General features: G+C 40.5%; 1 protein-coding gene across 2 annotated transcripts in view; it reads left to right on the forward strand.

The window, feature by feature from the left end:
* Positions 1-26,102, forward strand: part of LOC134219683 (mitogen-activated protein kinase kinase kinase 11) — a 91,562-nt gene that overhangs the window by 54,312 nt on the left and 11,148 nt on the right. For both annotated transcript variants that reach the window (XR_009981638.1, XM_062698501.1), the window contains exons 9-10: positions 9,712-10,171; positions 10,282-10,622. Coding sequence is in view for 1 of the 2 variants with exons in the window: in XM_062698501.1 (XP_062554485.1) it covers positions 9,712-10,171; positions 10,282-10,622 (801 nt within the window). In the remaining variant the exon portion in view is untranslated. The remainder of the gene's footprint in view (positions 1-9,711; positions 10,172-10,281; positions 10,623-26,102) is intronic.

Consider the following 26,102-nt stretch of genomic DNA (forward strand, 5'->3'; position numbering starts at 1 on the left):
TTTTTATCAAAAAAGTGCAAACATAGATACGAATATTGTTTTGTGTTCTTTTTACGAGCAAAGTATCACAAGACAATCTAAAAGCCGCTTAGTGCAGTTTAGCAGAACTTGAGTATATCTGCATTCCGAAAATCAATTGAATTTTCTAAAACCATCTCTTCATCAATATCGGAACATAAAAAAAAATCAATATTTTCAATATTTCAATATTTTCCGTAACTTAAAGTATGTTGACATGATAGTCAACGTGTTTCCTGGAGTTAATTATCGAGCAATTTGTCAGTTGAATTTCGCCGATCCCTTACTTATTTTAAGAATAAAAACATCCTTATTACGGATTATTCTTACACGAAACTTAACATTAAGCTCGATTAAATACGCGAAGAAATAATTTGCTATTTTTATGCCCGGGGCAATAATATCGATGTATGTTTGCTGTTAGCCTACATAATATGTTGGAAGTGATGAATTTCATTAATCATGATGATAACATGCTTTATATATTGCGCTTAAATAACATAATGGTGCAAACTCGATAAAATCCTCGAATGCAACAAAAAAATGGGCACAATGAAAAGGTTTTCGTTTCTTTCTAGTAATTTTTTATGCTTAACAGTAGGCCACGTGTAGTGTATTCTCTGAAATCCTTCGCGGGCCGCGCTTTGGGGATCGCGCTGAAAAGGTTTGATCCGTATTGCCAAAATCTCATTAATAGCAAAACTGCCTAATTATTGGGGCGGTTAATCAACATGCGGTTTTCGTTGGGTGAAAGCTGTTGAGTATTCCCGCAGACAGACGTTTAAGCTCATACATTTGAATACGATTTTCTTGTGTAAATTTTCAAATCTAAATACGTTGGAATTGCATAGCACGGTAGCGCCGCCTATACAACTTATTGCTACATGAAAACTAACGTTTTGCCATATCGCCTTCTATCTCACCCACGTTTGCCACCCACCGAACCATGGAATCAAAACAGAAACACTCAACAAAAATCATTTTTATCGGAACGACTTTACAATCGACTTTAACAATGTAGCTAAGCGAATCACTTTAATTGCAGTTCTTGCCATGATATAGTAAAGGAATTGTGTAGCTGGGTGTATGCTGTTAGGCTGTTACCATCTTTTCGGAACTTTTGCGTTGGGTCTTTTAGATCCTTTCACATGCGTGTTTTTTTTGCGATTGTGATTCGAAAACATGTGCCGGGACCGAAAATCGTAGATTTTTCATTGCAAAACCAACGAATAGTCCAGTCAAGTAGGACATGGAAAATAATCTAGAAATCAAAAATTAAATAACCCCTCCTGAGTAACAAATATTTATCATCTCTTTCGTGCTGAGCATTTTTGATTCATTTTTCAACAACGCGTGTGAGCGTGATTCATACATTTTTGAGTTCCGTCGAGAGATCCGATCAAGAAATTAAAGGATTTTGACAAAATCAAAAATCAAACAGCAAATAACGTTTACCGTTTTGACATGTGGCGCCATCTCTTCGCTTATTGCTACTTGGCAATCCGACGGCCATGTTTTTTACACAAATTAGTGAGTCGAACTTGAACGTCTGTCTGCGGTATTCCTTTTAGCTATGTAGGTTTTCTTTTAACGTGCGCATAATGGGGAAGCGTCATTAACAGTATAATGAAAAAATAAATTTCCCCATACTAATTTGCATGCAAACTTGAAACGGCTTGTGCTAAATCAGTTTTAATCCAATTGAGCTCAAATTTTCAGAGGACACTCAGAACATGGGAAAGATTCAGATAAGCACTGTGGGCAAAATCGATTTTTTGAACCACCCTACTGCCTATGCTGGATTATTCGACTCCGTGCTTGCACAGATTTATTTTTGACGTGGGACTTACGTCTTTCTTTACTATACTGGGTGTCATTTAGATTTTTGGAAATCGAGAGCGTTACGCTGGAAGGGAAGATTTTGAACGTTTCTAGCGCCTTTATCTTTCGATGGATTTTTAAGAATTATATATCAATCGACTTGGACACTCTCCACCATTTTGCCTATTTTATTGAAACCTAAGATTATTAACGATTAGCTACTGAGAATTTCAATTCTTGTCAAAGCCAGTCAAAATTTCATATGTAACCAATCCCGTGTATTCCTAACACGGATATCAGAATGCGGTATGTCACGGTATGTTCGGGTCTACCAGAAGATTTTCTTTGTGTGTAAAAGAAGCAGTGCCTGCCGTGTGCGAGTCATTACAATTTGTGACAGCAGCGCGTACTGACGTGCTTTTTGCTCCCGCATTTTTCGTTTCGTTTTTATTTTTTTTAATTTTTTTTTTTTATTTTTAACTAATTTTATTTGCTAATTATCTAATACATGCATTCATCTCTTAGACTAGGTGTTCCGTGTTTTCTTAAAACTATCATCCTTATTTGCTATGTAACACTTTTAGGTATTATTAATACATTTCAATTGCCTCTGGCAGTTAGAATTTTTCCTCTGGTTGAATTGAACCATGTAGGAATTACAATGTTTTCAACTTAAACTAAACTTAACCTATTTTATACTAAGGGTACAAGGAGTTAATCGTTGCAATAGAAGATTGCAACGATTTTTGTCTAAAATTGGAAATTATTTTGTTGGACATTTGTTGCAATGTCTCAATATTAGAAATTCTATGAAGTTCATTGGTACTATACCACGGAGGCAACTTCAGAATCATTTTCAAAATTTTATTCTGAATCCTCTGGAGTGCCTTCTTTCTGGTATTGCAGCAACTAGCCCATATTGGCACAGCATACAACATGGCAGGTCTAAAAATTTGTTTGTAGATCAAAAGTTTGTTCTTAAGACAAAGTTTTGATTTTCTGTTTATAAGTGGATATAGGCACTTAATATATTTGTTACATTTGGCTTGAAGGCCTTCAATGTGATTTTTAAAAGTTAATTTTTGATCTAGCAAAAGTCCTAAATATTTAGCTTCGCTAGACCAATTAATTGGAACCCCATTCATAGTGACAATATGTCTGCTAGAAGGTTTCAAATAAGAAGCTCTCGGCTTATGTGGGAAAATTATAAGCTGAGTTTTGGAAGCATTCGGGGAAATTTTCCATTTTGCAAGTAAGTGGAGAAAATATCCAATTTCAATCTACTACAAATGACACGAAAGCTTTGCTCTTTGGCAGAAAGGCCCGTGTCATCTACAAACAAAGATTTTTACACCCTGGTAAATCAGGTAAGTCAGAAGTAAAAATGTTATACAATATGGGCCCCAGTATGCTGCCTTGGGGGACACCAGCCCTTACAGGTAATCTATCAGATTTAGTATTCTGATAGTTTACCTGCAGCGAGCGATCTGATAAATAATTTTGGATCAGTTTAATGATGTACAGAGGAAAATTAAAATTCATCAATTTTACAATCAAACCTTCATGCCAAACACTGTCAAATGCTTTCTCTATATCAAGAAGAGCAACTCCAGTCGAATATCCTTCAGATTTGTTGAGCCGAATTAAGTTCGTAACTTAGTTAATAACTGATGAGTGGTTGAATGCCCATGGCGAAAACCAAATTGCTCATCAGCAAAAATAGAATTGTCATTAATATGAACCATCATTCTATTTAAAATAATCTTTTCAAACAGTTTGCTTATTGAAGAAAGCGATAACTAGAAGCCTCAGCTGGATTTTTGTCCGGCTTTAAAATTGGAACAACTTTGGCGTTTTTCCATTTATCTGGGAAGTATGCCAATTGAAAACATTTGTTAAATAAATTAACCAAAAAGGATAAAGAGCTCTCAGGAAGTTTTTTGATAAGTATGTAGAAAATACCATCATCACCCGGGGCTTTCATATTTTTAAATTTTCTAGTAATAGATCTCACTTCATCCAAATTAGTTCCCAACGAAGGGTCAAAAACATTCTCTTGATTGAGAATGTCTTCGAAGCTCCGTGTAACCTGATCCTCAATTGGACTAGTGAGACCTGCTGAGCAAGTTTTTGAGCCTTTTCGCCATTTGTTAATAAAATTTTATTTCCCTCTTTAAGCGCTGGAATTGGCTTTTGAGGTTTTTTAAGAATTTTTGTTAATTTCCAAAAGGGTTTCGAACTGGGATCCAACTTCGAGACATTATTCTCAAAGTTGGTATTTCTCAGAATAGCGAAACGTTTTTTAATTTCATTTTGCAAATCTCGCCAAATAACTTTCAACGCGGGATCGCGAGTTCTTTGGTATTGCCTTCTTCTCACATTTTAAGACGGATCAGTAGCTGAAGATCGTCGTCAATAATAATGGAGTTGAATTTAACTTCACATTTCGGAATTGCAATGCCTCTGGCTTCGACAATTAAATTTGTCAAAGATACGAGAGCATTATCAATATCACTTTTGGTATCGAGAGGAATATCAACATCAAAATTCCTATCGATATACGTTTTATATAAATCCCAATCAGCTCTATGATAATTAAAAGTAGAGCTGATTGGATTATAAATGGCTTCTTGTGAGATTTCAAATGTCACAGGAAGGTGATCAGAGTCAAAGTCTGCATGAGTTACCAATTGGCCACACAGCTGACTTGAATCCGTTAAAACTAAATCAATTGTAGAAGGATTTCGACTGGAAGAAAAACAAGTAGGGCCATTGGGATATTGGATAGTATAATATCCCGCAGAACAATCTTCAAATAAAATTTTACCATTGGAATTGCTTTGAGCATTATTCCATGAACGGTGTTTGGCATTGAAGTCACCAATTACGAAGAATTTTGATTTGTTGCGAGTCAGAATTTGAAGATCAGCTTTCAACAAATTCTTTTGCTGCCCATTGCATTGAAAAGGCAAGTAGGCTGCAATGAAGGAAAATTGTCCAAAATTTGTTTCAACAGAAACTCCCAAGGTTTCAAAAACTTTGGTTTCAAACGAAGAAAATAATTTATGTTTGATACGTCTATTAATGACAATGGCGACCCCACCACAGGCGCTGTCAAGACGATCATTTCTGTAGATAAAATAGTTTGGATCTCTTTTAATGGAGAGTCCTGGTTTTAAATACGTTTCAGTTATAATGGCAATATGCACATTATGAACTGAAAGGAAGTTGAATAATTCATCTTCCTTACCCTTTAGAGAGCGGGCATTCCAATTTAGAACTTTCACACAATTATTTGGATCCATTGAAACGGAGTCCGATAACAATTTTTGTGTGTACTTTATACCAACCTGAACAGCTTCAGGAATGGTATTTGCTTTGAACATTGCATCAATCATGTGATGCAATTGTTCAGTTAAAAATCAAATCGGAAGCAGTCATGCTACCTGAATCGGCAACATGACCATTATTTTCCGTTGGGACATGGGCATAAACCTCATTTTGAGAAAAGAAATTTTGTCTACCAGCAGCGATATTTGCATACGTAGGTACATTGGAAAAATTGGAATTTACTGAAGTGCTTGCTACCCGTTGACGAGCGGCAAAATTTGTTTGTGAATTGTGGTGGGTATGAATTGCTCGACCGGTAACCGGTTTCGAAATTTGAGCGTTTGAAAAATTTATACCCGTCGAATCTGGGATCCGATTGGAATTTCCCGTCATCAATTTTGCACGGGAATTCAAAACTTTTTTGCGTGAAGGGCATTCCCAGAAATTGGATTTATGATTGCCCCCACAGTTTGCGCACTTAAATTTATTGGAATCTTCTCTCACAGGACATGCGTCCTTGGCGTGAGAGGTTCCACCACAAATCATGCATTTAGCATCCATGTGACAATGTTTGGTTCCATGACCCCACTTTTGGCACTTACGGAACTGGGTAGGGTTTTGAATTGCCCCAGGCCTGCGGAAATGTTCCCATGTAACACGGACATGAGACATAATACAGGCCTTTTCCAAACTTTTCATATTATTTAGTTCACTTTTGTTAAAATGAACTAAATAAAATTCTTGAGAAATGCCCCTCTGGGAAGTACCAGAATGGGATTTCTTTTTCATCTTAATTACTTGGACTGGTGAAAATCCAAGTAATTGAGAAATTCCAATTTTTATTTCATCCGGTGATTTATCATCACTGGGGAGACCTTTCAAGACGACTTTGAACAATCGCTCAGTTTTGTCGTCGTATGTGAAGAATTTATGGCGCTTCTCAATTAAATAGTGAAGAAGACGTTTGCGATCGTCAAAGGATCCCGGCAAAACGCGGCAGTCACCCTTCCTAGCAATCTGAAATGAAACCTTGATCCCCTGAAGGTTACTCAAAATCTCATTCCGGAAGCCAGAAAACTCGGCAACAGATACCACAATTGGCGGAATCCTTTGCTTTTTCGCATGAATCGAATCACCTGGGCTAGAGGTAGATTCGATTTGCTCAATTCATCATTAATCAAATCGAGCTGATTGCTCAGGTCGATAGGAGAAGAATTATTTCCGATATTAGAGTTAGAAGGAATATCTGAATTCTCCAGCTTCCTTCTATTTTTTCCGCGCTTGGGCAGGACGATTTTGAAACCTTGTTTCTTTGAAGGAAGTGGAGAATTCAGAGACTCCCCTTCCTCTTGTTTTTATTAATGCTCATGGCTGAGCGTGGAGACGTGACCTTCTAAGAGGTTTTTTCCCAGAACGGTGTCCCTGCAGGATTACCACCGCTTGTCGGAATTTTACTTCCGCAAACGGGTCCAACGTAAAACGAAGGCACGGGTCCTTGCAAAGATCGTAACGGGATCAGTGGGTACAAATAGCGCTAAGAAGCACCGTTGAAATTAAAATAGCTTCGGGTAGTATTAAAAACTTCCTTCCGCAAAGAGAGAAAGAACCGCACAGCACGAAAGCACGATGCGGTCTGATTTCGTTTCGTTCGTTTGTTCGTTCGTTCGTTCGCTGTGTTTACCTACACATCGACAGCATACTTCACCAGCGGTAGAACTGCCGGTGGGCGGGTCTGCGAATATGCATAAAAGAAGTGGGTGCATTTTTTTGTCATTCTGTGCTTGATGATGGTCGGATGCAGTGGTGTCGGTTGCGATGGATGCAATCGCCCATCGCATCGCTCGGGGTTCACGGCTACAGGCCGATGATGGCTGTGGCAGCGAGGGCAGCGGTGGTGGATGAGGAAGAATAAAATTAGAGAGATTTGGTCTGCTCATCCAGGTGATGGATTTCATAATCCATATGATCCCGGGATGTCATATGACTGACCATATGTTAAGTTGTGCTTGGTACTGAACCACACGTGCATTGAAACATGGTTATACTATTACAGTTCTGATTCCCTAGAAAAAAAATAAGTACGCTGATGAAAATAACGCCGATTAAAATAATTACTTTCATTTATTTAAAAAGGCATTAGCAATTAAAGATGCACAATCAGCAATAGTGTTAATATCCATTTTAGATTAGAAAATTTCGCTGTGTTACATGTAAATGTTTTAAAAAAGTCCGTAAAAAATAATTTCCAGAAGAATATTTAAATAAACTTTATCTTATTTTTTGTTTTCATTTTCTGAGAAATTGTATTATTAAACTTGACGTAGACTCGGAGTTTGGGATCAAAACATTAAATAATTTTTCGTTGACGTATTAGCAGTACCTCCTCTATTTTAGTAGGGTTACTGCTCCTTGACTTGTTTCTTATTGTTGTGATTTTTTTTCAGCAGTAAGCACGCATGTTAGCAAAAAGAAGCAACGAAATTGGTGCTGTATTTCTTTGTTTGGAAAACGGGACAGTTCCCCTAAAATAGCACATTTTGCCCAAGTCTGAAAATTTTATAAATAGAATTTTTAAACTTCAAATACTATCATTAATAAGAAATCTATAAATGCCCTACATTTGCTTGAGTAAATAAGGGCTTAATAGTTAGAAACAAAGCAATTCTAATTATGTATTTAATTATTAGTTTTATTTCCAGAAGTTTTGAATAAACAAATTGCTAATAATTCTACACAGCATGGAAGTTGTCGTTTCCAATATCAATACCTATAATCAAACTCTATAGATCCAAAAGTTAGAAGTTAAATGTAAATACGTTACGTTTATACAAGTCCTACGTCTACTCGCGGTTATGTTGAGAACATTGCCCATTGCTCGTTTTTTCAAATCAGTAATAACCTACAATATTTATTAATAAATAATAAGAAGGAACTTCTCGAGCCAGATAGAAAAAGCTTATGGGAAGTATTTTTCCTTACACGCCGCGGGCCACAAAAAATGGAGCTAAGAGCCGCATCCGGCCCGCGAGCCGTACGTTGGGCAGCCCTGGACTAGTGCATTATACACCAAGTGGCAGTGCTTCGCCCTTTGCACCAGTTGTCGCACTAGTGGTCACATTATGGCCAATCCCATAAGAAAATAATGGGATTTGCCATAATAGGTACCAAAATTAAGAATAGTGCCACAACTGGTGATCAGTGTTGTCCTACACTCAGTGCGAAAAAATCTGCTCTTTGATTTTACTCCATCTAAACGATTTTATAGTCAATAGTTTGACATGACATTTAGAAAATTCAAATACCCCTCTATTAGTTACACTTACTTAGCTAAGATTATAAAATCGTTTAGATGGAGTAAAATCAAAGAGCAGAATTTTTTGCACTGAGTGTAGGACAACACTGCTGGTGATTAAGCAATTTTGGGTACTATCACGAATTTTAATGCGGTTTTTACATTTGTTCTAAGGAGCAGAAAAGAAAACCTTCCGCTTGACATAACAACACCACCAATATGCCTTTTATTTATATTTAAAAAAATAGTTGCTCTTAACTATGGCGACGATTTGTGCATCCACCTCGACGTTGGGCCCCCCCCAGACAGATTTGATGCTTTTACGCAAATACTACGCTAGGTTTCTTTCAAGTCAATATGTCTTAATGATTCCAATACCTTCCTGATGGTTATGCAAAGTCTAAATATTATGCTATTGTGTTTGCACTCAAAATAACAGAAATCACGTTACAGAAATACTAATGGTTCTATACAATGCATTCATTTCATCTTGTTTTATGTGTAGGAGTTTCATACGTAAATATAGTTTTGTCGATTTGCTCAAATCATTCTTAATACATGTACTCCAGGTAAGATATACTCTGATATCGAAATATTCATCACATTTATCATTCTTAATAGAGAATTTGTGTCAAAATCATTATCAAGATGATTGCACAACGAAAGTCTTAGGAAGAAAGACATTCGTTTTGCGACCCATTATGTGATTACGACCATTTATCACACAGCGGCATCAACCTACCCACCCGCTTGCCTCCGTTAATTACGCTCAAATGAAACTGGCCATCAGTGAACGCTAAGTTGTGAACATTTATCCGTCGTCCTCATATCCTATCTAATGAATCTAATTAACACAATCGCTGCATGCTAACTTTCCAATTAGTCAAGACTAATTTCTTGGCCCATAAATCTCAACACTGTCTCTACTTTTCTAGCCCAAATAAGCTGACTAGAGCTTTCGTAGAATTGTAATGCTTTGTAGCTCGTGTGTAGGGTTTCTTATATTTGCAGAAAAATAACAATGACTAGCAAAATAATTTTACAAAATTCTGATTGATATCATTTTGAAGATAGATTGAAACTCATCTAACATTTTGCAAGTCATTGTCAAATTAAAGTGTGAGATAATCTAATATCGTACAGCTTCTCGTGATAACATTTCATTCTACTACTAACACAAACTAACCATCAAACTGTAGCTAATTAATTCAGTAACAATTTTGAACCCTCTGGCCACGTATCTGATTTAGATTACGACACTGATGAATGGTTCCCATCCAATCTTAATGTCGCCGGTGATAGCACGTCACTGAGTACTCCGCTTTGCACTAGCCTGACAAGGTTTAATGGACTTCCGAGCACTATCCCGATGCCGACGCTTTATTCTTCCGAGGGGCAGCGCAAACCAAAGCTATCGATAATAGAATTAGTGTTGTATAATATTGCTTCAATGTTGGCGGGTGTCGCCTCCGGGTATGATGTGCGAATATCGAATGTAACGCCCCTACATCCTCGATTACACCCGCCGTCGGCGCTCAACGATGTCTATCAGCCTCAGCCTAGTCCTTACCACAACCTGCGTCAACTGCAGCAGCCACAATTATCGCTGCCCCCGAATCTAGATAGCAAAATAGACCAAGAGTATACCGAAGTACATAACGAGAGAATGTACGCTCACAACACTTATCACGGACCAGTGAAGCATAACAGGTAAGTTGGACGAATGGGGTTTCCCACTTTGGACTGCATGAGTGCAGCGATGGGTGCACGGGGAAGCAATTCTCATTAAGAAGATTGATTCGATGATTCCTTGTTGTTAGGACGCCCCTATCTTCGCTTAGCCCCCGCCAAGACGATCGACCGCTACGTTTCACGGATTCGCCCCAACACTACATGCCGTCGACAATGTCCACCACCAGTGGGCTAGGGTCCAACTATACTCCCTCTGGGCCTAGCTCGTCGCTGAGTGGTGGCGTTAGTGGTACTCAACCACCGACGCCTTCGCCCCGACGTAAATCCAGCGTCGCTTCCTTCATTGACTATGGAGATCTGCCGGAGGAACAGGAGAGTAGAGCTGGTCTCTACGTGCCTGGTGACTATGTAAATTATCCGTACCAAGGCAGCAACATGGTCACGACTGGGGCAAACGCAGGATACTTTGGTAAGTCAATACGGTTAGTTGCACTCAATTGCAAGTGCGAATCTCATATAAACTTTTTTTTGGGATAGTGTTTTACCTTTTCTAGAATATTTTTTAATCTAATTTCAACTAAAATAAAATAATAGGCCCGATTTTTTTCTTAAAATGAATTAACTAATGGTTGGAATAGATGCGGAATTCAGCTACATTTTTTGACCCTTCGAAGAAAAAGTTTGAAATTTGGTCAAATAATAAATCATTACAAACTTGTTTGGAATAAAATACGGGCAAAAATGTTCACGATGTCAAAATATCCCACGTATGTTGCAGGTCGCAGTCGTTACCTCCTTCAAATGTACTGTACAATTTTGGTATCGATCGGTGAATTATGTTTCCGGCCTGTAAAAAACGCATTATTGTGGAAATGTTACAGAGCCACCATTTTATTTTCGATTTGTTCAATTTGATTGTTGTTTTTTGTACGACAAAATTAATATAAAAAACACTTTTTATAGAATTTCAATTATTGCTGTCGGGGGTGACAATGTTGCCCATGATTTCATAGCTAACGTAACAACCATTGCACTTTAGCATGATTTGGGAAGATTTAAGTAAAACATCGCAAATTTAAAACGTTTCAACTAGTGAACGCTCAAATGAGGTTTGAAACATGTAACGTATTGATGTTACAGCGGCTGAATTGCCCTAGTAAACGCGTAGTAAGTCGAATTCGCTGAAATTTTGAATGGTTGTTGCATGCGTACATTTACCTACATCAATTGTTGAAAGAAATTTGCTCCAGAAGATGTCATAAAAAAATGATGCACCATGCGCCTCCATCTGTTTGAATTTTTGTATGATGATATTCAGTTTCATGATCCGTAGGCTGCCACAGGCCACTATTTTGCCGGAGCAAATATGAATTCCTTCTTTTGTCATGTTTGTCTTTATGGATAACGACGGGGGTGGTCAAAAAATGGATAAATTGATAAAATCTTAAAACTTCAGTTTTCTTAAAGAATTTTCTAAGAAAGCTCAATATTTTATCTATTTTTCCAATCAAACTGAATCCCCCCGTCAATAATAAAATAAACCCGAGACAAGCCAGCCTAGGGCTGAAAGTCTCGTAAATAAAGACATAAAAAAATAAAAAATAATAAAATAAAGCCACAAAAAACAAGGAGGGCTTTGACAGAAGAAGAAAATAATATTTGTTCCGGCCTTATTTTAAATTACAATTTCAGCTTTATTCGTGCAATTATTTTCTAAACCTTCCTAATGCATTAGAAAAAAAAAGTTACACATTGTGCATTGGGGTTCATTTGGACCCAAGATTTCATCACGATCACAAAAACTCAAATTTCTACAAATTTTCAATTTTTAGGTACCAAACGATAGCTGTAGACTTCTAGAATAAGACCCGAGGAACCTGTACTGAAGAGCTGTTGTATGTGCTCCTCAATTTGGCACCTAATTTGCTAGTTTCGTTCTATGAACATAAAATTGCTTGCAAATATGTGCTCTGATGATTCCAACTGAATTTGCTATCTTGTATGTGCCATTTCTTGGCGATTTTATCCCTTGAGTGGTCATCGGAAAGCCCTCTGGGTGATCCGGATCATCCGTAAAATGGCCAATTCTAAAAGTTCATCCCAGAGCTTCGCGATTTTTTCGTAGCAATCCATCCTGGCGAATTGTGGGTGCAATCAATAGTGAAAGTCTTCTGTGGCCACCAAATGCTCCCGAAATGGCCTTCCGGAAAATCCGGAACATTTGCAAAAGTAACTAAGTTTATCCTAGAGCTTCGCGATCTTTCGTAACCATCCATCTGGCGAATTGTGGGTGCAATCAATAGTGGTCAACAGTGGCGTAGCCACGGGAGTGGTTTTGGACATAAAACCCCCCCCAGAGACAACATTTTTAGAAGAAATTTTTTTTTTCGAATAAAAAAAAATGTTCAGAAAACCCCCCCAGACCAATTTTTTGGCTACGCCACTGGTGGTCAATCAAGTGGGTGCAATCAAGTTTTCGGTGGTCTCTAAATGCCCTAGGAGCGGTCATCCGCATATTCCGAAAAATCCGTAAAAGATGCCAATTCCAAAAATTCATCCCAGACCTTCCCGATTTTTTTAGGCTATTTATACCGGCGAATTTTTATTTTTATTTTATTTGTTGTCAATCATTTCGTAGACCGTTACATACATATATGTGGCTATACTATAGTACATCAGTTTATTTTAAATATCCTTTAACTATCCTATTAAATGCTTAAGTGTTTTTCTGTTCATTGTCACATCAATTTTGTCGCTATGTGGGTTATAACAAGACATTGTTCTGTTCAGTGGCGCATGTTTGGCATAGTTTGTTCTATGATTACTAGGGTGGCTCAAAAAACACTTTTTCAATTTTTTTGATGGGCCGCCCTCTTATTCGGTTCTATTTGATGCCCTGATGCTCTGGACAAAATTTCAGCCAAATCGGTCAACGTTTGGGCGGTGCTAAACTCGTTGGAAGTTTATATGAAAAAATGTATACAGAAACATCCAAAAACAGTGATTTGCAGTTGGACGGCACAATTTACGATCAAGAACCATGATACTTATTTAGTTCTTGTAGAATTAAATACAGAATGTTATGCTGAAAACCGCGAGAAGATTAGAGTTTGTTAGGCAAAGATATTAGCATTTTACTGGAGTGTTGTAGGGGTGAATTTATTTCTTTTCAAAGGTAAAAGAAACGAAATTTGCTCAAACCCCACTTCAACACAATCTCGTGTAGGGAAAAGTGGGTAAAACCGACACCCTAAGCAACCTTACAGTTCCCCAATCTATGAAGCAATTTTACGGTCTAAAAATTTCATACCAGCATACTCTGGCTCTTCATGCATCAGTCCATGAGGTCGCAGGACAATATTTCTTGATAGAATTTGATTTATGATGAAAACGCGAACAGCCCATCTTCCAGCCCAACCAGCTGGGGTGCGGGTAAGATCGACACCACATGAGGGTAAAACCGACACATCAAGTCGTTATGGAATCGAACATCAGAACAATTATAAATGATGTTATAACATAATTGAACATGTTTAACAACATTCATTTTGATATTTGTATATGAAATTCATGTTTAGGGGTCACTCATAAACGATGGTAGAACAATATTTTGTATATTTAAAATCATCACCACATATCATATTTTATTTATTTAGTTCCCGACCCACGGTGAAAAATATAGAGTATAAGACTGTTAGTAACAAATTTACTAACTACTGTAAATATTGACCTACATTTATATTTGACTTATTTTGAAAAATTGTTTATAACGACGATTTAAAATAAATGCGTATGATGCAGTTATGACAAGAAATGAAAATGACTAGTTCCGTAGGTGACAAGCTACATGTTTACAGGGGTGAAAATGGATCACGAAAGAACAACATTGAACATTGAATATATATATCTAAAAGCAAAATGAGCCTAAAAATATGATATTGTTATCCGACCTGCAGGTTTTCCTTGGTGATTCAATATTACCCCCTAGACCTGTTGTCACGCCCAATGATGATGATACGGAATTTAATCAGTCTATGATTAAGTTATATTCCCCGGTACCTCGCTTTCCAATACTTGAATTATATTATGCGAATGATGAGTCTAATAAAACAGAGGTCTTTTTTTAATCTTTATTTATGTTATTTTTACAGAGGTATTTGGTGATACGATGGCAGGTGTCGAATTTACCCCAACAGATAACATAATAATGGTGAGATACATGTGGATGTTCATAATTAGAAAAGTTAACTATTTTTCCACAACATACACAAAATGATGTTCAATTATGGATCAGAGATGGATTAAATACTGAAAATCAACAAATTATTGTCGTAAAAGCTTATACACCGATGCCAAAATTTTACATAACTCATCTCATCAATGGTGATCAATCCTAATTGTTCGTTTATTGCGACTCTTACACATCTCTGCCAGTCACAAAATGACTAGAAACACAAGAAATCAAACGTTTATTCAAAGTGTGTCGAAATTCTGTCGGATAATCACTTGAAATCAGAGATTTGAAGTGGTGTCGGTTTTACCCGCAGTGTCGGGTTTACCCTCAATTCCCCGAACCCTTGATTATCTGAACCCATATTGAGTTGGAGACAGAACGTTTTTTTCTCTGCCCAGCTTTCTAGTCTAAACTGAATCATTTTTTCCAACGTTTTTCTATAACATGAAAGTAAACCTGTCATAAGACGAGTTAATACAATCCCATTGAATTCCACCACTTAATTGTATCTTGACAGATACGTATTTCGACCTCAACAGTAAGGCCGTCTTCAGTGTCTCGTACTTGACTCGACTTGAAGAAAATAATCACAGCTTACACTGATTAATTATTTTAGTGATTAATTATTTTAGAGCGTCTTAGGGGAAATGCTACAAGGTTAAAAGACTATTATTCTTCCATTTACTTCCACTATTAACTTTTTATGTATCAACAAGCAGATACGTATTTCGTTTCCTACTTGGAAACTTCTTCAGTGTTTGTTATCGACTGAAGAAAAACATTGCTCATTAACTTTAAATATGGTGTGTAGGTAGAACTGCAGGTAAAAATTAGGGCATGTCGCTTGGACCGATTCGTCGTCGTCCCGTGGGTAGTAATCTAAACAGCCAGGTATATCCGTTTCCTTGATCTTTGTTAAGTAAGTTTATTTGTTTTTGTTTGTAAATTTCTAAGCTTTCCGCTACGTCAAGTTTCCAAGGATTTTGTATTTGTCTGAGTGATATGTTGTCTTTGGTTAATTGATGATCTTCGTTAAATATATGTTCGGCTACTTTAGATTTGAAATGATAATGTATACCTTTTTCAGTGTCTTTGTTTGCTTTAGTTACTTCTGCCAAATGTTCTTTGAACCTCGTGTCTAGTGTTCGTTTTGTCTGTCCTATGTAGATTTTGTCACAGTGTGGGCATGATATTTTATAAACTCCAAATTTTCCTAATGTGTCAACGGCGTCTTTTGTGCTTCCAAGTAGTGTCTTCAGTTGGTTGTTCCTGCTACTGAAAACTAATTCGATACCAATTTTTCTAAATTTAGAGCGTAATGGTCTGGTTATATTATGGTCAAAATTAACGGATACTCGTCGCAATTCATTTGTTATTGGTGATAATGTAGTTAATGATTTTCTGTACTGGGTTTTTCTATGCTTGTCTATAATAGCTTGAATAGTTCTAGTTGAGTATCCGTTTAGTCTAGCTGTTTCAAAAATGTAATTTAATTCTTTCTGTTTCCCTGTGACGCTAAGTGGAAAAGTCTCGAGTCTATGTATCATGTGTTGGAATGCGGCTGCTTTGTGTTGGTGTGAATGGTTTGAAGTGTTGGGTATAACTCTTTGTGTGTGTGTGGGTTTTCTGTAAATTTCAAAATTCATTTGTTGTTGCGTCTGATTTTTGTCTAAGTAACCAATCTTCCAACAAGACAATAGCTTCTTTTACGGGTACACTTGGGAACAGTGCAGCCACATCAAATGAAACCATTATGTCGTCCTTCTTCGATATTTCCTGAGTTTTGCTTACACTATTTATACTATGCGTAGGTATAATAATTTATCTAGGTACTTATCTTACTACGGTGCTTATTTCTACTCGCTTGATGCGCTTAATGCTTAGGTATAAACTTGAAGAGCCAGGAGCTACCATTTCCTTGATCTTTATTCAACAACCGCGTTTGTACCTGTCGGTAGATTTCCAAGCTCTCAGCAACATCAAGTTTCCACGGAGAAGAGACATTTCTTAAAATTTTAATGTTTGATGTCGTAATTGAATGATTTTCCTGATATACATGTTCAGCTACCTTAGACCTAAACTCATAATTTAATCCCTTATCAGTTTCCCTCTTAGCCTTACTTACTTCTGCAACATGTTCTTTGAACCTTACATCTAACGATCTTTTTGTTTGACCTACATATACTTTATCACACTGTGAACAATTAATTTGATAAACCCCGGCCTTATTTAACATTTCTACTCTATCCTTTGTGGAGCCCAACAGTGTCTTCAGTTGATTGCTTCTGCTGGAGAATACTAAATCGATGCCGAATTTCCTCAGTCGATGGCGTAGCTGGTGGGTGATGTGTCGATCATAGGGGACCGATACCCTCTTCAGCGGTTCATCGATCGGTGTCAGTGTTGTTAGTTCGTTTTTCCGTAGGTTCCTCTGCTTCTTGTTGATGATTGCTTGTATTGTTTTTTCCTTGTATCCGTTGATCCTCGCTGTTTCCAAGATGTGTTGTAGCCCCTTCGTTTTTCCTTCTTCGCTCAGGGGAATCGTCTGCATCCTGTGGACCATGTGATGAAAAGCTGCCATTTTGTGCTGATACGAATGATTTGATGTGTATGGGATGACTCTCATGGTGTTGGTGGGCTTCCTGTAGATTTCGAAGTCTAATGTTGCATTTGTTCCCTTGATAACCAGTAGATCCTTTTAATTTACCTTCCTTTTCCTCCTCGTGGGTGAATTTGATGTCTTTATGCACGTTGTTTATCGCTTCCAAAATCCTGGGTAGATCTTTTCGGTTGATAATGCTGAAAATGTCGTCCACGTATCTCCACCATTTCTCGGGTAGTACTCCTTGTTCCTCTAGGTTGTCCTCCAAATTCGCCATGAATAACTCGCACAAAAACGGTGATAGCGGATTTCCCATAGATGCACCCTTCGTTTGTTTGTAGAAGCTTCCACGGAATGTAACGTAGTTCTCGTTCATACATAATCTTGCAAGCTTGAGATACATCTTTACTTTTCCTCGCCATGCTGTATGCGTCCGTTGGTCTAGTAGCCAATCCTCCAAAAGGTTCAAAGCATTCTTCACTGGAACGCTTGGGAACAATGCCGCTACGTCGAATGATACCATGTTGTCCTCTTCTCCGATGTTTCCTGATTCCAATATCCTCTTGGTGAACTCCTGGGTGTTTACAACTGATCTGCTGGGGAACGGCTTTGGCATACTCTGGAACTCCTTGGCTAACCACTTGGCCAAGTTTTGTGTAGGGGATCCCACTGATGAAACTATTTCTCGCATCTCTGTACCTGGCTTATATATCTTTGGTAGTCCTTTGATCCTTGGTAACACAGGGTTCGCCATTTTAACCAGGGCTTCTCCGATGATCGTCTTGCATTCCTTTATCGTTTTATCCGTAAGTCGGATTAGTCCGGTTAGTGGGTCCACTTTCAAATGCCTGTATGGTCCTCCGTTGATTTTTGTCGTCATCTGTTCATCGTAGTCCTCTTTGTCCATTATCACCACTGCGTTTCCTTTGTCCGCCTTCATGTAGTAAACTGGTTTCTCCTTTAACTCCTTTAAAATCCTCCTCTCGTCTTTGTTCGATGTCCCATGATGTCCTGCTTTGATGGCGTCTGCTACGATGTTTCTCACACTATTCTGGTCCCGTTGATCAACATTTCGTGAAATTGCTTTCTCAGTATCCACGATTATCTGCTCTAGATCCGCTTTCTGGGTTGTCGCATACCCTAACCCCTTGTTGAGGTGTGCTAATTGTTTCTCCGTAAACTGCTGTGTCGAACGGTTAACAACGAATCCCTCGATCATTTGTACTGAGGGGTTAGTCGTTCTACCTTCCGTCGCTGATTTCCCTCGTAGAATGGTCAATTTCCTCTTGTGCAGTCTCCTCTTCCTGTCCGCTTCACACTCTTCGGCCCACTGTACCTTCTTTAGGAATATGTCGAAAGAATCTTGGTTCTCCTTTGCCAGCAGTTCAACCTCTCTAGCTTGGCATAGTGTCCCTTGATTGACAACTGCAACAAATCCGATTCCGCCCTCTTACTGATAGATTTTGGGATGTGAGCTCCCATCTTAATCCTATGGCTGATAGGAGTCAGCCTCTCCTTTTGGCACTTCTTAAGGAAGGCCACGTCCTTAAGAATACCTGCGATCCTCTTCTTCAAATATATATTTATATCCATTTCTATATGAAAGTAAACCTATCGGACGATATGAGCTCGCAGAGCCTGGATGTTTTCCAGGTTTTGGAATGGCTACGATTTTAATGTCTGACCAAGTATGAAGCATTTCATTGTTCTGGATCATCCAATTCAATAACCTCAGAAGAAGAAGCTTAGCTGGTTGTGGTAACCTTTTGATTAACGAAGATTTGATGTTGTCTAATTCTGAAGACGAGTTTTTTGAAGCTATTAAAGCATGTTCCATTTCAGAGAGAGTATAAGCTTCCAATAAGCTAGTGTTATAAATAATTGCTTAAATTATGGAACACGGGTTTTTCTAGCGGAACGAATGGAGGACATATTGTATCGACAAAATTAATCCAATCTGAGTTGATTTTTTCTAAATTAGATATAGGAGATACATAATTTCTCATTCTACGAGCAGTTTCCCATAGTGAACTAAGAGCCGTTTGACTAACCAAAGATTCGACATAGTTTTTTCCAAAAAATCTTCTTTATTTGTTTAAAAAGACGTTTACTATTAGCTTCAGCTTTTCAGCAAACCGAAATGAAAGTGATAATAAGAAAAAATAATACTCAATTGCAAAAATTCTATGATTTACATTTTCGTTTTTAATCAAACGTTCTCATTTGAAATTGGTTCACATATTTTTCTCGTAATAGAAGGGAAGAGGAAGGGGGTTTACACACCTGATACCATGTTGGTTTTCGTCGCCGCTCGGCCTGGTTGGATGTATCGAAGATGGCCCCTCAGAGGGTGGCGGGAGAAATGTGCTGTCGTCTTTCATCTTCTTCCATGGACGGGCTTGGCATCATCTGACTAGAAGCGTGCATGTCCGTCGATCTGGTGGCAAGTTGGCACCGTAGGCCTCGTTACTTATTGCTACACTTCCCACGTTGGCTCACCGGAAAGGCCCGTGCGATGAATGGGAGAGACGGAGCACTTTTTCTCAATCCGAACGAAACGAACCGTCGTGCTGGCTTTTCGTTCACAGAGTTCACGTTCGCTTTCTGGTGATTCCGCAAGGTTATTCCGGGAACTTCACAAAAGTTGGCACTAAGCGGAACCCTCCGATGCTTCTCACTGAACGATCCCGGTAGGCCAAACTTCGGGTCTTGCAACACACGCGGCATCTAGAAAACTGCAATGGCGTCTCACTGGTTCACTACTGCACCGGAAAATTAAAGAAAAAATACCCGGGGTAAAGCGCGAACAAACTTGCGTGGTGATCTATATCGTGGTTCACCTGGGAGACAGCGATCTGGGTGATCGTCGGTTGTTTTTGATGCCTCCTCTTTCGATGTGTTGGATGGCGATCGAAGAGGTGCACCATGGTAATGTCGTGGTAATGCGCTGTCTCTTTGACAGCCGATGTCATTGGTGCGTTACGGGTGTGATGTTGGTAGGATATAGGGATGTGCAAGAAGGTTGTTTTTTTCTTTTCGATATTTTAGTGTTCAGTTTTATTTTAATTCAATTCCGTTACTTTTAAGTTCATTCCTAGAAATATAATTTTAGAGCAACTGTAGGTAATAGTTTATGTAAATAGTAAGTAATATTTTATAAATAATAATTTATGTACAGTAAATTTAGGTAAACTTCTAATGTAAGCAATTTGACGGGTTACACGCTGCTACATTTATGAGGAGGACATGCCATGCGTTTTATTATATCCATCTAGTACAGCGGTTCTCAACCCTTTTTCTTGAGAGGTACCCCTTTGAACTTATTCTTTTATTGAGGTACCCCCTATCAGAGATGTCTTACACAGTTGGCAAACAATCAATTAAAATTTATACAAGAGGCTTCCTAACCTCTTGAAAGGAGCCTCTTAAAAGGAGGCTTCTGAGCCTCTTGAAAAGAGGCTTCCTAACCTCTTGAAAGAAGGCTTCCGAGCCTCTTGAAAGGAGACTTCCGAGCCTCTTGAAAGGAGGCTTTCGAGCCTCTTGAAAGGAGACTTCCGAGCCTCTTGAAAGAAGGCTTCCGAGACTCTTGAAAGTAGACTTCCGAGACCCTTGAAAGGAGGCTTCCGAGCTTCTTGAAAAAAAGGCTTCCAAGCCTCTTGTAAGGAAGCTTCCGAGCCTCTCGAAAGGATAGGCTTTCGAGCCTCTTGAAAGGAGGCTTCCGAGCCTCTTGAAAGGAGGCTTCCGAGCCTCTTGAAAGGAGGCTTCCGAGCCTCTTGAAAGGAGGCTTCCGAGCCTCTTGGAAGGAGGCTTCCGAGCCTCTTGGAAGGGGGCCTCCGAGCCTCTTGGAAGGAGGCTTCCGAGCCTCTTGGAAGGAGGCTTCCGAGCCTCTTGGAAGCAGGCTTCCGAGCCTCTTGGAAGGAGGCTTCCGAGCCTCTTGAAAGGAGGCTTCCGAGCCTCTTGAAAGGAGGCTTCCGAGCCTCTTGAAAGGAGGCTTCCGAGCCTCTTGAAAGGAGGCTTCCGAGCCTCTTGAAAGGAGGCTTCCGAGCCTCTTGAAAGGAGGCTTCCGAGCCTCTTGAAAGGAGGCTTCCGAGCCTCTTGAAAGGAGGCTTCCGGGCCTTTGGAAAGGAGGCTTTCGATGGGCAGTGGTTTCACATGGGCAGTTCACATCGCGCATGCAGGTCTGCCGGGTCGACTAGTGTACATTACAAAGTATTAGAATTAGAAAAATATCAAAACATTATCAATAAATTTTAATTGGAATTGTAATACATCCGCCATTACGAATGTTTGTCTGAGGTACCCCCAGGGGTACATGTACCCCAGGTTGAGAACCGTTGATCTTGTACATCGTAAATGATATTCGCCCTTGCATCATCTATAGAATCTCTCCATGCTGTTCCATGTGCATTAAAATCTCCTAATAAGAAAGCCGGCTGAGGAATTTGATCTACCACTCGATGCAATTTATTAACATCAAGCTTTGCCGAAGGAGCAATTAATTGAATTGAATAAATTGAAGCAATTGTTATTGAGTATCAATCTTTATGGTGCAGGACACAATTTCAATTGGAGAGCTATTTGTGATTACAACGCGTTCAAAAGAATAATCATTTTTGATGCCTATCAATACTCCTGCCCGATCAATATACCTGCCCGATTGCTACGATCCAGTCGAATAACGTTGAATGAAGGTATACTAAACGACAAGCTATCTATAAGAAATGTTTCTGATAATACAAAGCAGTCTGCATGCATGGTATTAATGAATGATTTGAGATTACAATTTTTTAGGATGCTTCTATTCCACTGTAAAATGGAAAAACTTCTACTTAGCGAATTAGCCATTGATAGACACAAAAGAGGCAAGGATAGGCATTGATGTTATTAATTTAGAGAGGATACTTTTGAATATCTTATCTAGGCCGAACGTGTCTGTGAAAAAGGTGAATCAGTTAGGTGATAGTGAATGTCTGTACATGTGTTAGAGGTACTGTTTACTGTTGTAGCATGATTTCTTATCACCTCACTAGGGAGAGAAGGAAAATTATCTTTATTGAAATCTGGAACTGCATTATGTTACTTAGACTCATTACCATTTTTCCGAGAGATATTGAGAGCACATGGACTATCCTCACTGCCAGGTTTTGTTCTTTTGACATTGTTGACTGATCTGAGCTGTCTTCGCTTAGGCACAACGTAGTTGCTGTAGCACGGAAGTTGTTCTCCAACTTCAGACAATTCGCTCAATGAGTTGTATGGATTTTCATGTACAAAGCCTTCTGATCTATTCGTTTTAACTGTATCGGTGTAACTCAATTTGGACTTCTGGATGACTCTAGCCTTATCTAGTACCATCTGCATGCTGTATGTAGGGCACTCATTTTTGAACATGTGAGTACCTTTACAATACAGACACGCAGGCTGTTGGACAGAACATTCCCCTTCATTGTGGCGTGGCCCACACTTACCACAGCGCGCCTGATTCGAGCAATAGGACTCAGTGTGACCAAATTGTTTACACTTACAATTACAACGCGAATTAGAGCTTCATCAATTTCAACATAGCTGGGAAGAATGGCCGTAACATGCCTTCGAATGTAACACTGATTCCAATAATTGGGGTAAAAGACTTCACATCGCCCTCTACTCTACCTTCGGCTTATTGCTGGTACTTTAGAATAGATACTTGAGGAACGCGGGAATCTACGAGCTTTCCATGCCCTTCTTTCGCAAGATAGTTCACATCCACTTCAGATTAATTACCCCATCTATTTCAACCCGCTCACTTGGAATGTAAACCCGGTAAATCCTGCTTAGAAGCTCATTCATTCATTTATTTAGTCTACATCTATACAGATAACACTGAATCAACAATTTGACGCCATAATACACGGTTCGAGGCCGCATCTCTCCATCCTCGAATACGCCCCACGCTCGCCAAGTCGTTCTGCACCTGGTCTGCCCATCTCGCTCGCTGCGCTCCACGCCGTCTCGTACCTGCCGGATCGGAAGCGAACACCATCTTTGCAGGGTTGCTGTCCGGCATTCTTGCAACATGTCCTGCCCATCGTACCCTTCCGGCTTTAGCTACCTTCTGGATACTGGGTTCGCCGTAGAGTTGGGCGAGCTCATGGTTCATTCTTCGCCGCCACACACCGTCTTCTTGTACACCGCCAAAGATGGTCCTAAGCACCCGTCTCTCGAATACTCCGAGTGCTTGCAAGTCCTCCTCGAGCATTGTCCATGTTTCATGTCCGTAGAGGACTACCGGTCTTATTAACGTCTTGTACATGACACATTTGGTGCGGTGGCGAATCTTTTTCGACCGCAGTTTCTTCTGGAGCCCGTAGTAGGCCCGACTTCCACAGATGATGCGCCTTCGTATTTCACGACTAACGTTGTTGTCAGCCGTTAGCAAGGATCCGAGGTAGACGAATTCTTCGACCACCTCGAAGGTATCCCCGTCTATCGTAACACTGCTTCCCAGGCGGACCCTGTCGCGCTCGGTTCCGCCCACAAGCATGTACTTTGTCTTTGACGCATTCACCACCAGTCCAACTTTTGTTGCTTCACGTTTCAGGCGGGTGTACAGTTCTGCCACCTTTGCAAATGTTCGGCCGACAATGTCCATGTCATCCGCGAAGCAAATAAATTGACTGGATCTGTTGAAAATCGTACCCCGGCTGTTACACCCGGCTCTCCGCATGACACCTTCTAGCGCAATGTTGAACAACAGGCACGAAAGTCCATCACCTTGTCTTAGTCCTCGGCGCGATTCGAACGAACTGGAGTGTTCGCCCGAGATCTTCACACAGTTTTGCACACCATCCACCGTTGCTTTGATCAGTCTGGTAAGCTTTCCAGGGAAGCTGTTCTCGTCCATAATTTTCCATAGCTCTACGCGGTCTATACTGTCGTATGCCGCCTTGAAATTAACGAACAGATGGTGCGTTGGGACCTGGTATTCACGGCATTTTTGAAGGATTTGCCGTACAGTAAAGATCTGGTCCGTTGCCGAGCGGCCGTCAACGAAGCCGGCTTGATAACTTCCCACGAACTCGTTCACTAATGGTGACAGACGACGGAAGATGATCTGGGATATCACTTTGTAGGCGGCATTAAGGATGGTGATCGCTCGAAAGTTCTCACACTCCAGTTTGTCGCCTTTCTTGTAGATGGGGCATATAACCCCTTCCTTCCACTCCTCCGGTAGCTGTTCGTTTTCCCAGATTCTGACTATCAGTTTGTGCAGGCAAGTGGCCAGCTTTTCCGGGCCCATCTTGATGAGCTCAGCTCCGATACCATCCTTACCAGCTGCTTTATTGGTCTTTAGCTGTTGAATGGCATCCTTAACTTCCCTCAAGGTGGGGGCTGGTTGGCTTCCATCGTCCGCTGAACTGACGTAGTCATCTCCTCCGCTGCCTTGACTTTCATTGCCTGTACTCTCAGCGCCATTCAGATGTTCCTCGTAGTGCTGCTTCCACCTTTCGATCACCACACGTTCGTCCGTCAAGATGCTCCCATCCTTATCCCGGCACATTTCGGCTCGCGGCACGAAGCCTTTGCGGGATGCGTTGAGCTTCTGATAGAACTTGCGTGTATCTTGAGAACGGCACAGCTGTTCCATCTCCTCGCACTCCGCTTCTTCCAGGCGGCGTTTCTTCTCCTGAAAAAGGCGGGTCTGCTGTCTCCGCTTCCGTCTATAACGTTCCACGTTCTGCCGGGTACCTTGCTGCAGCGCGACCGCCCGCGCTGCGTCCTTCTCCTCCAGAATCTGTCTGCACTCTTCGTCGAACCAATTGTTCCGTCGACTTCGACCCATATACCCGACGTTGTTCTCCGCTGCGTCGTTAATGGCTGCTTTGACTGTATTCCAGCAGTCCTCAAGAGGGGCCCCATCGAGCTCACCCTCTTCCGGCAACGCTGCCTCGAGATACTGCGCGTATGCAGTGGCGACATCAGGTTGCTTCAGTCGCTCTAGGTCGTACCGCGGCGGTCGTCGGTACCGAACATTGTTGATGACGGATAGTTTTGGGCGCAGTTTAACCATCACCAGATAGTGGTCAGAGTCGATGTTAGCGCCACGATATGTCCTGACGTCGATAATGTCGGAGAAGTGCCGTCCATCAATCAGAACGTGGTCGATTTGTGATTCTGTCTGCAGTGGCGATCTCCAGGTGTACCGATACGGGAGGCTGTGTTGGAAGTAGGTGCTGCGAATGGCCATATTCTTGGAGGCGGCGAAATCAATTAGTCGTAGGCCGTTTTCGTTCGTCAGCCGGTGAGCGCTGAACTTTCCAATAGTCGGTCTAAACTCTTTCTCTTGGCCAACCTGAGCGTTCAAATCTCCTATGATGATTTTGACGTCGTGGCTTGGGCAGCTGTCGTACTCACGTTCCAGCTGCGCGTAGAATGCGTCCTTATCATCATCAGTGCTTCCGGAGTGTGGGCTATGGACGTTGATTATGCTGAAGTTGAAGAACCGGCCTTTGATACTCAACCTGCACATTCTCTCGTTGATCGGCCACCACCCGATCACGCGCCTTTGCATGTCGCCCATCACTATGAAAGCTGTTCCCAGCTCGTGTGTGCTGCCGCAGCTCTGGTAGATGGTATGATTACCTCTAAACGTTCGCACCATTGATCCCTTCCAACAAACCTCCTGCAGCGCTACGATGCCGAATCCACGGTCCTTGAGCACATCGGCGAGTATGCGTGTGCTCCCGATGAAGTTGAGAGATTTGCAGTTCCACGAACCGAGTTTCCAATCGCTAGTCCCTTTTCGTCGCAGTGGTCTTCGCCGATGGTTCCGGTCCGTACTCTCTTGTTGATTGTTCGTTGCTTATGATTTTTTAAAGGCTGGCTTGCAGGGCCTGACACCAAACCCCCTAAATTTCCGGAGGACCATTCCTCCTTATTTCCGGTGGACCATGGTGCACAGTTTCTAGAGTCCCTCGCTGGCACTCGGACGATGATCAGCCGCCCCTAACATGGAGAACAGACGCTGTTGTGAGCCGATCCTGACATGGAGAACAGACGCTCAATAAGATTTGCACCTCCGGAGAGGAGCATACACTGTCAGCATACGACCATAGTTCCCACCGGGGTTGGTT

The sequence above is a fragment of the Armigeres subalbatus genome, chromosome 3 (assembly GCF_024139115.2).
Source record: "Armigeres subalbatus isolate Guangzhou_Male chromosome 3, GZ_Asu_2, whole genome shotgun sequence".
NCBI classification, from domain to species: domain Eukaryota; kingdom Metazoa; phylum Arthropoda; class Insecta; order Diptera; family Culicidae; genus Armigeres; species Armigeres subalbatus.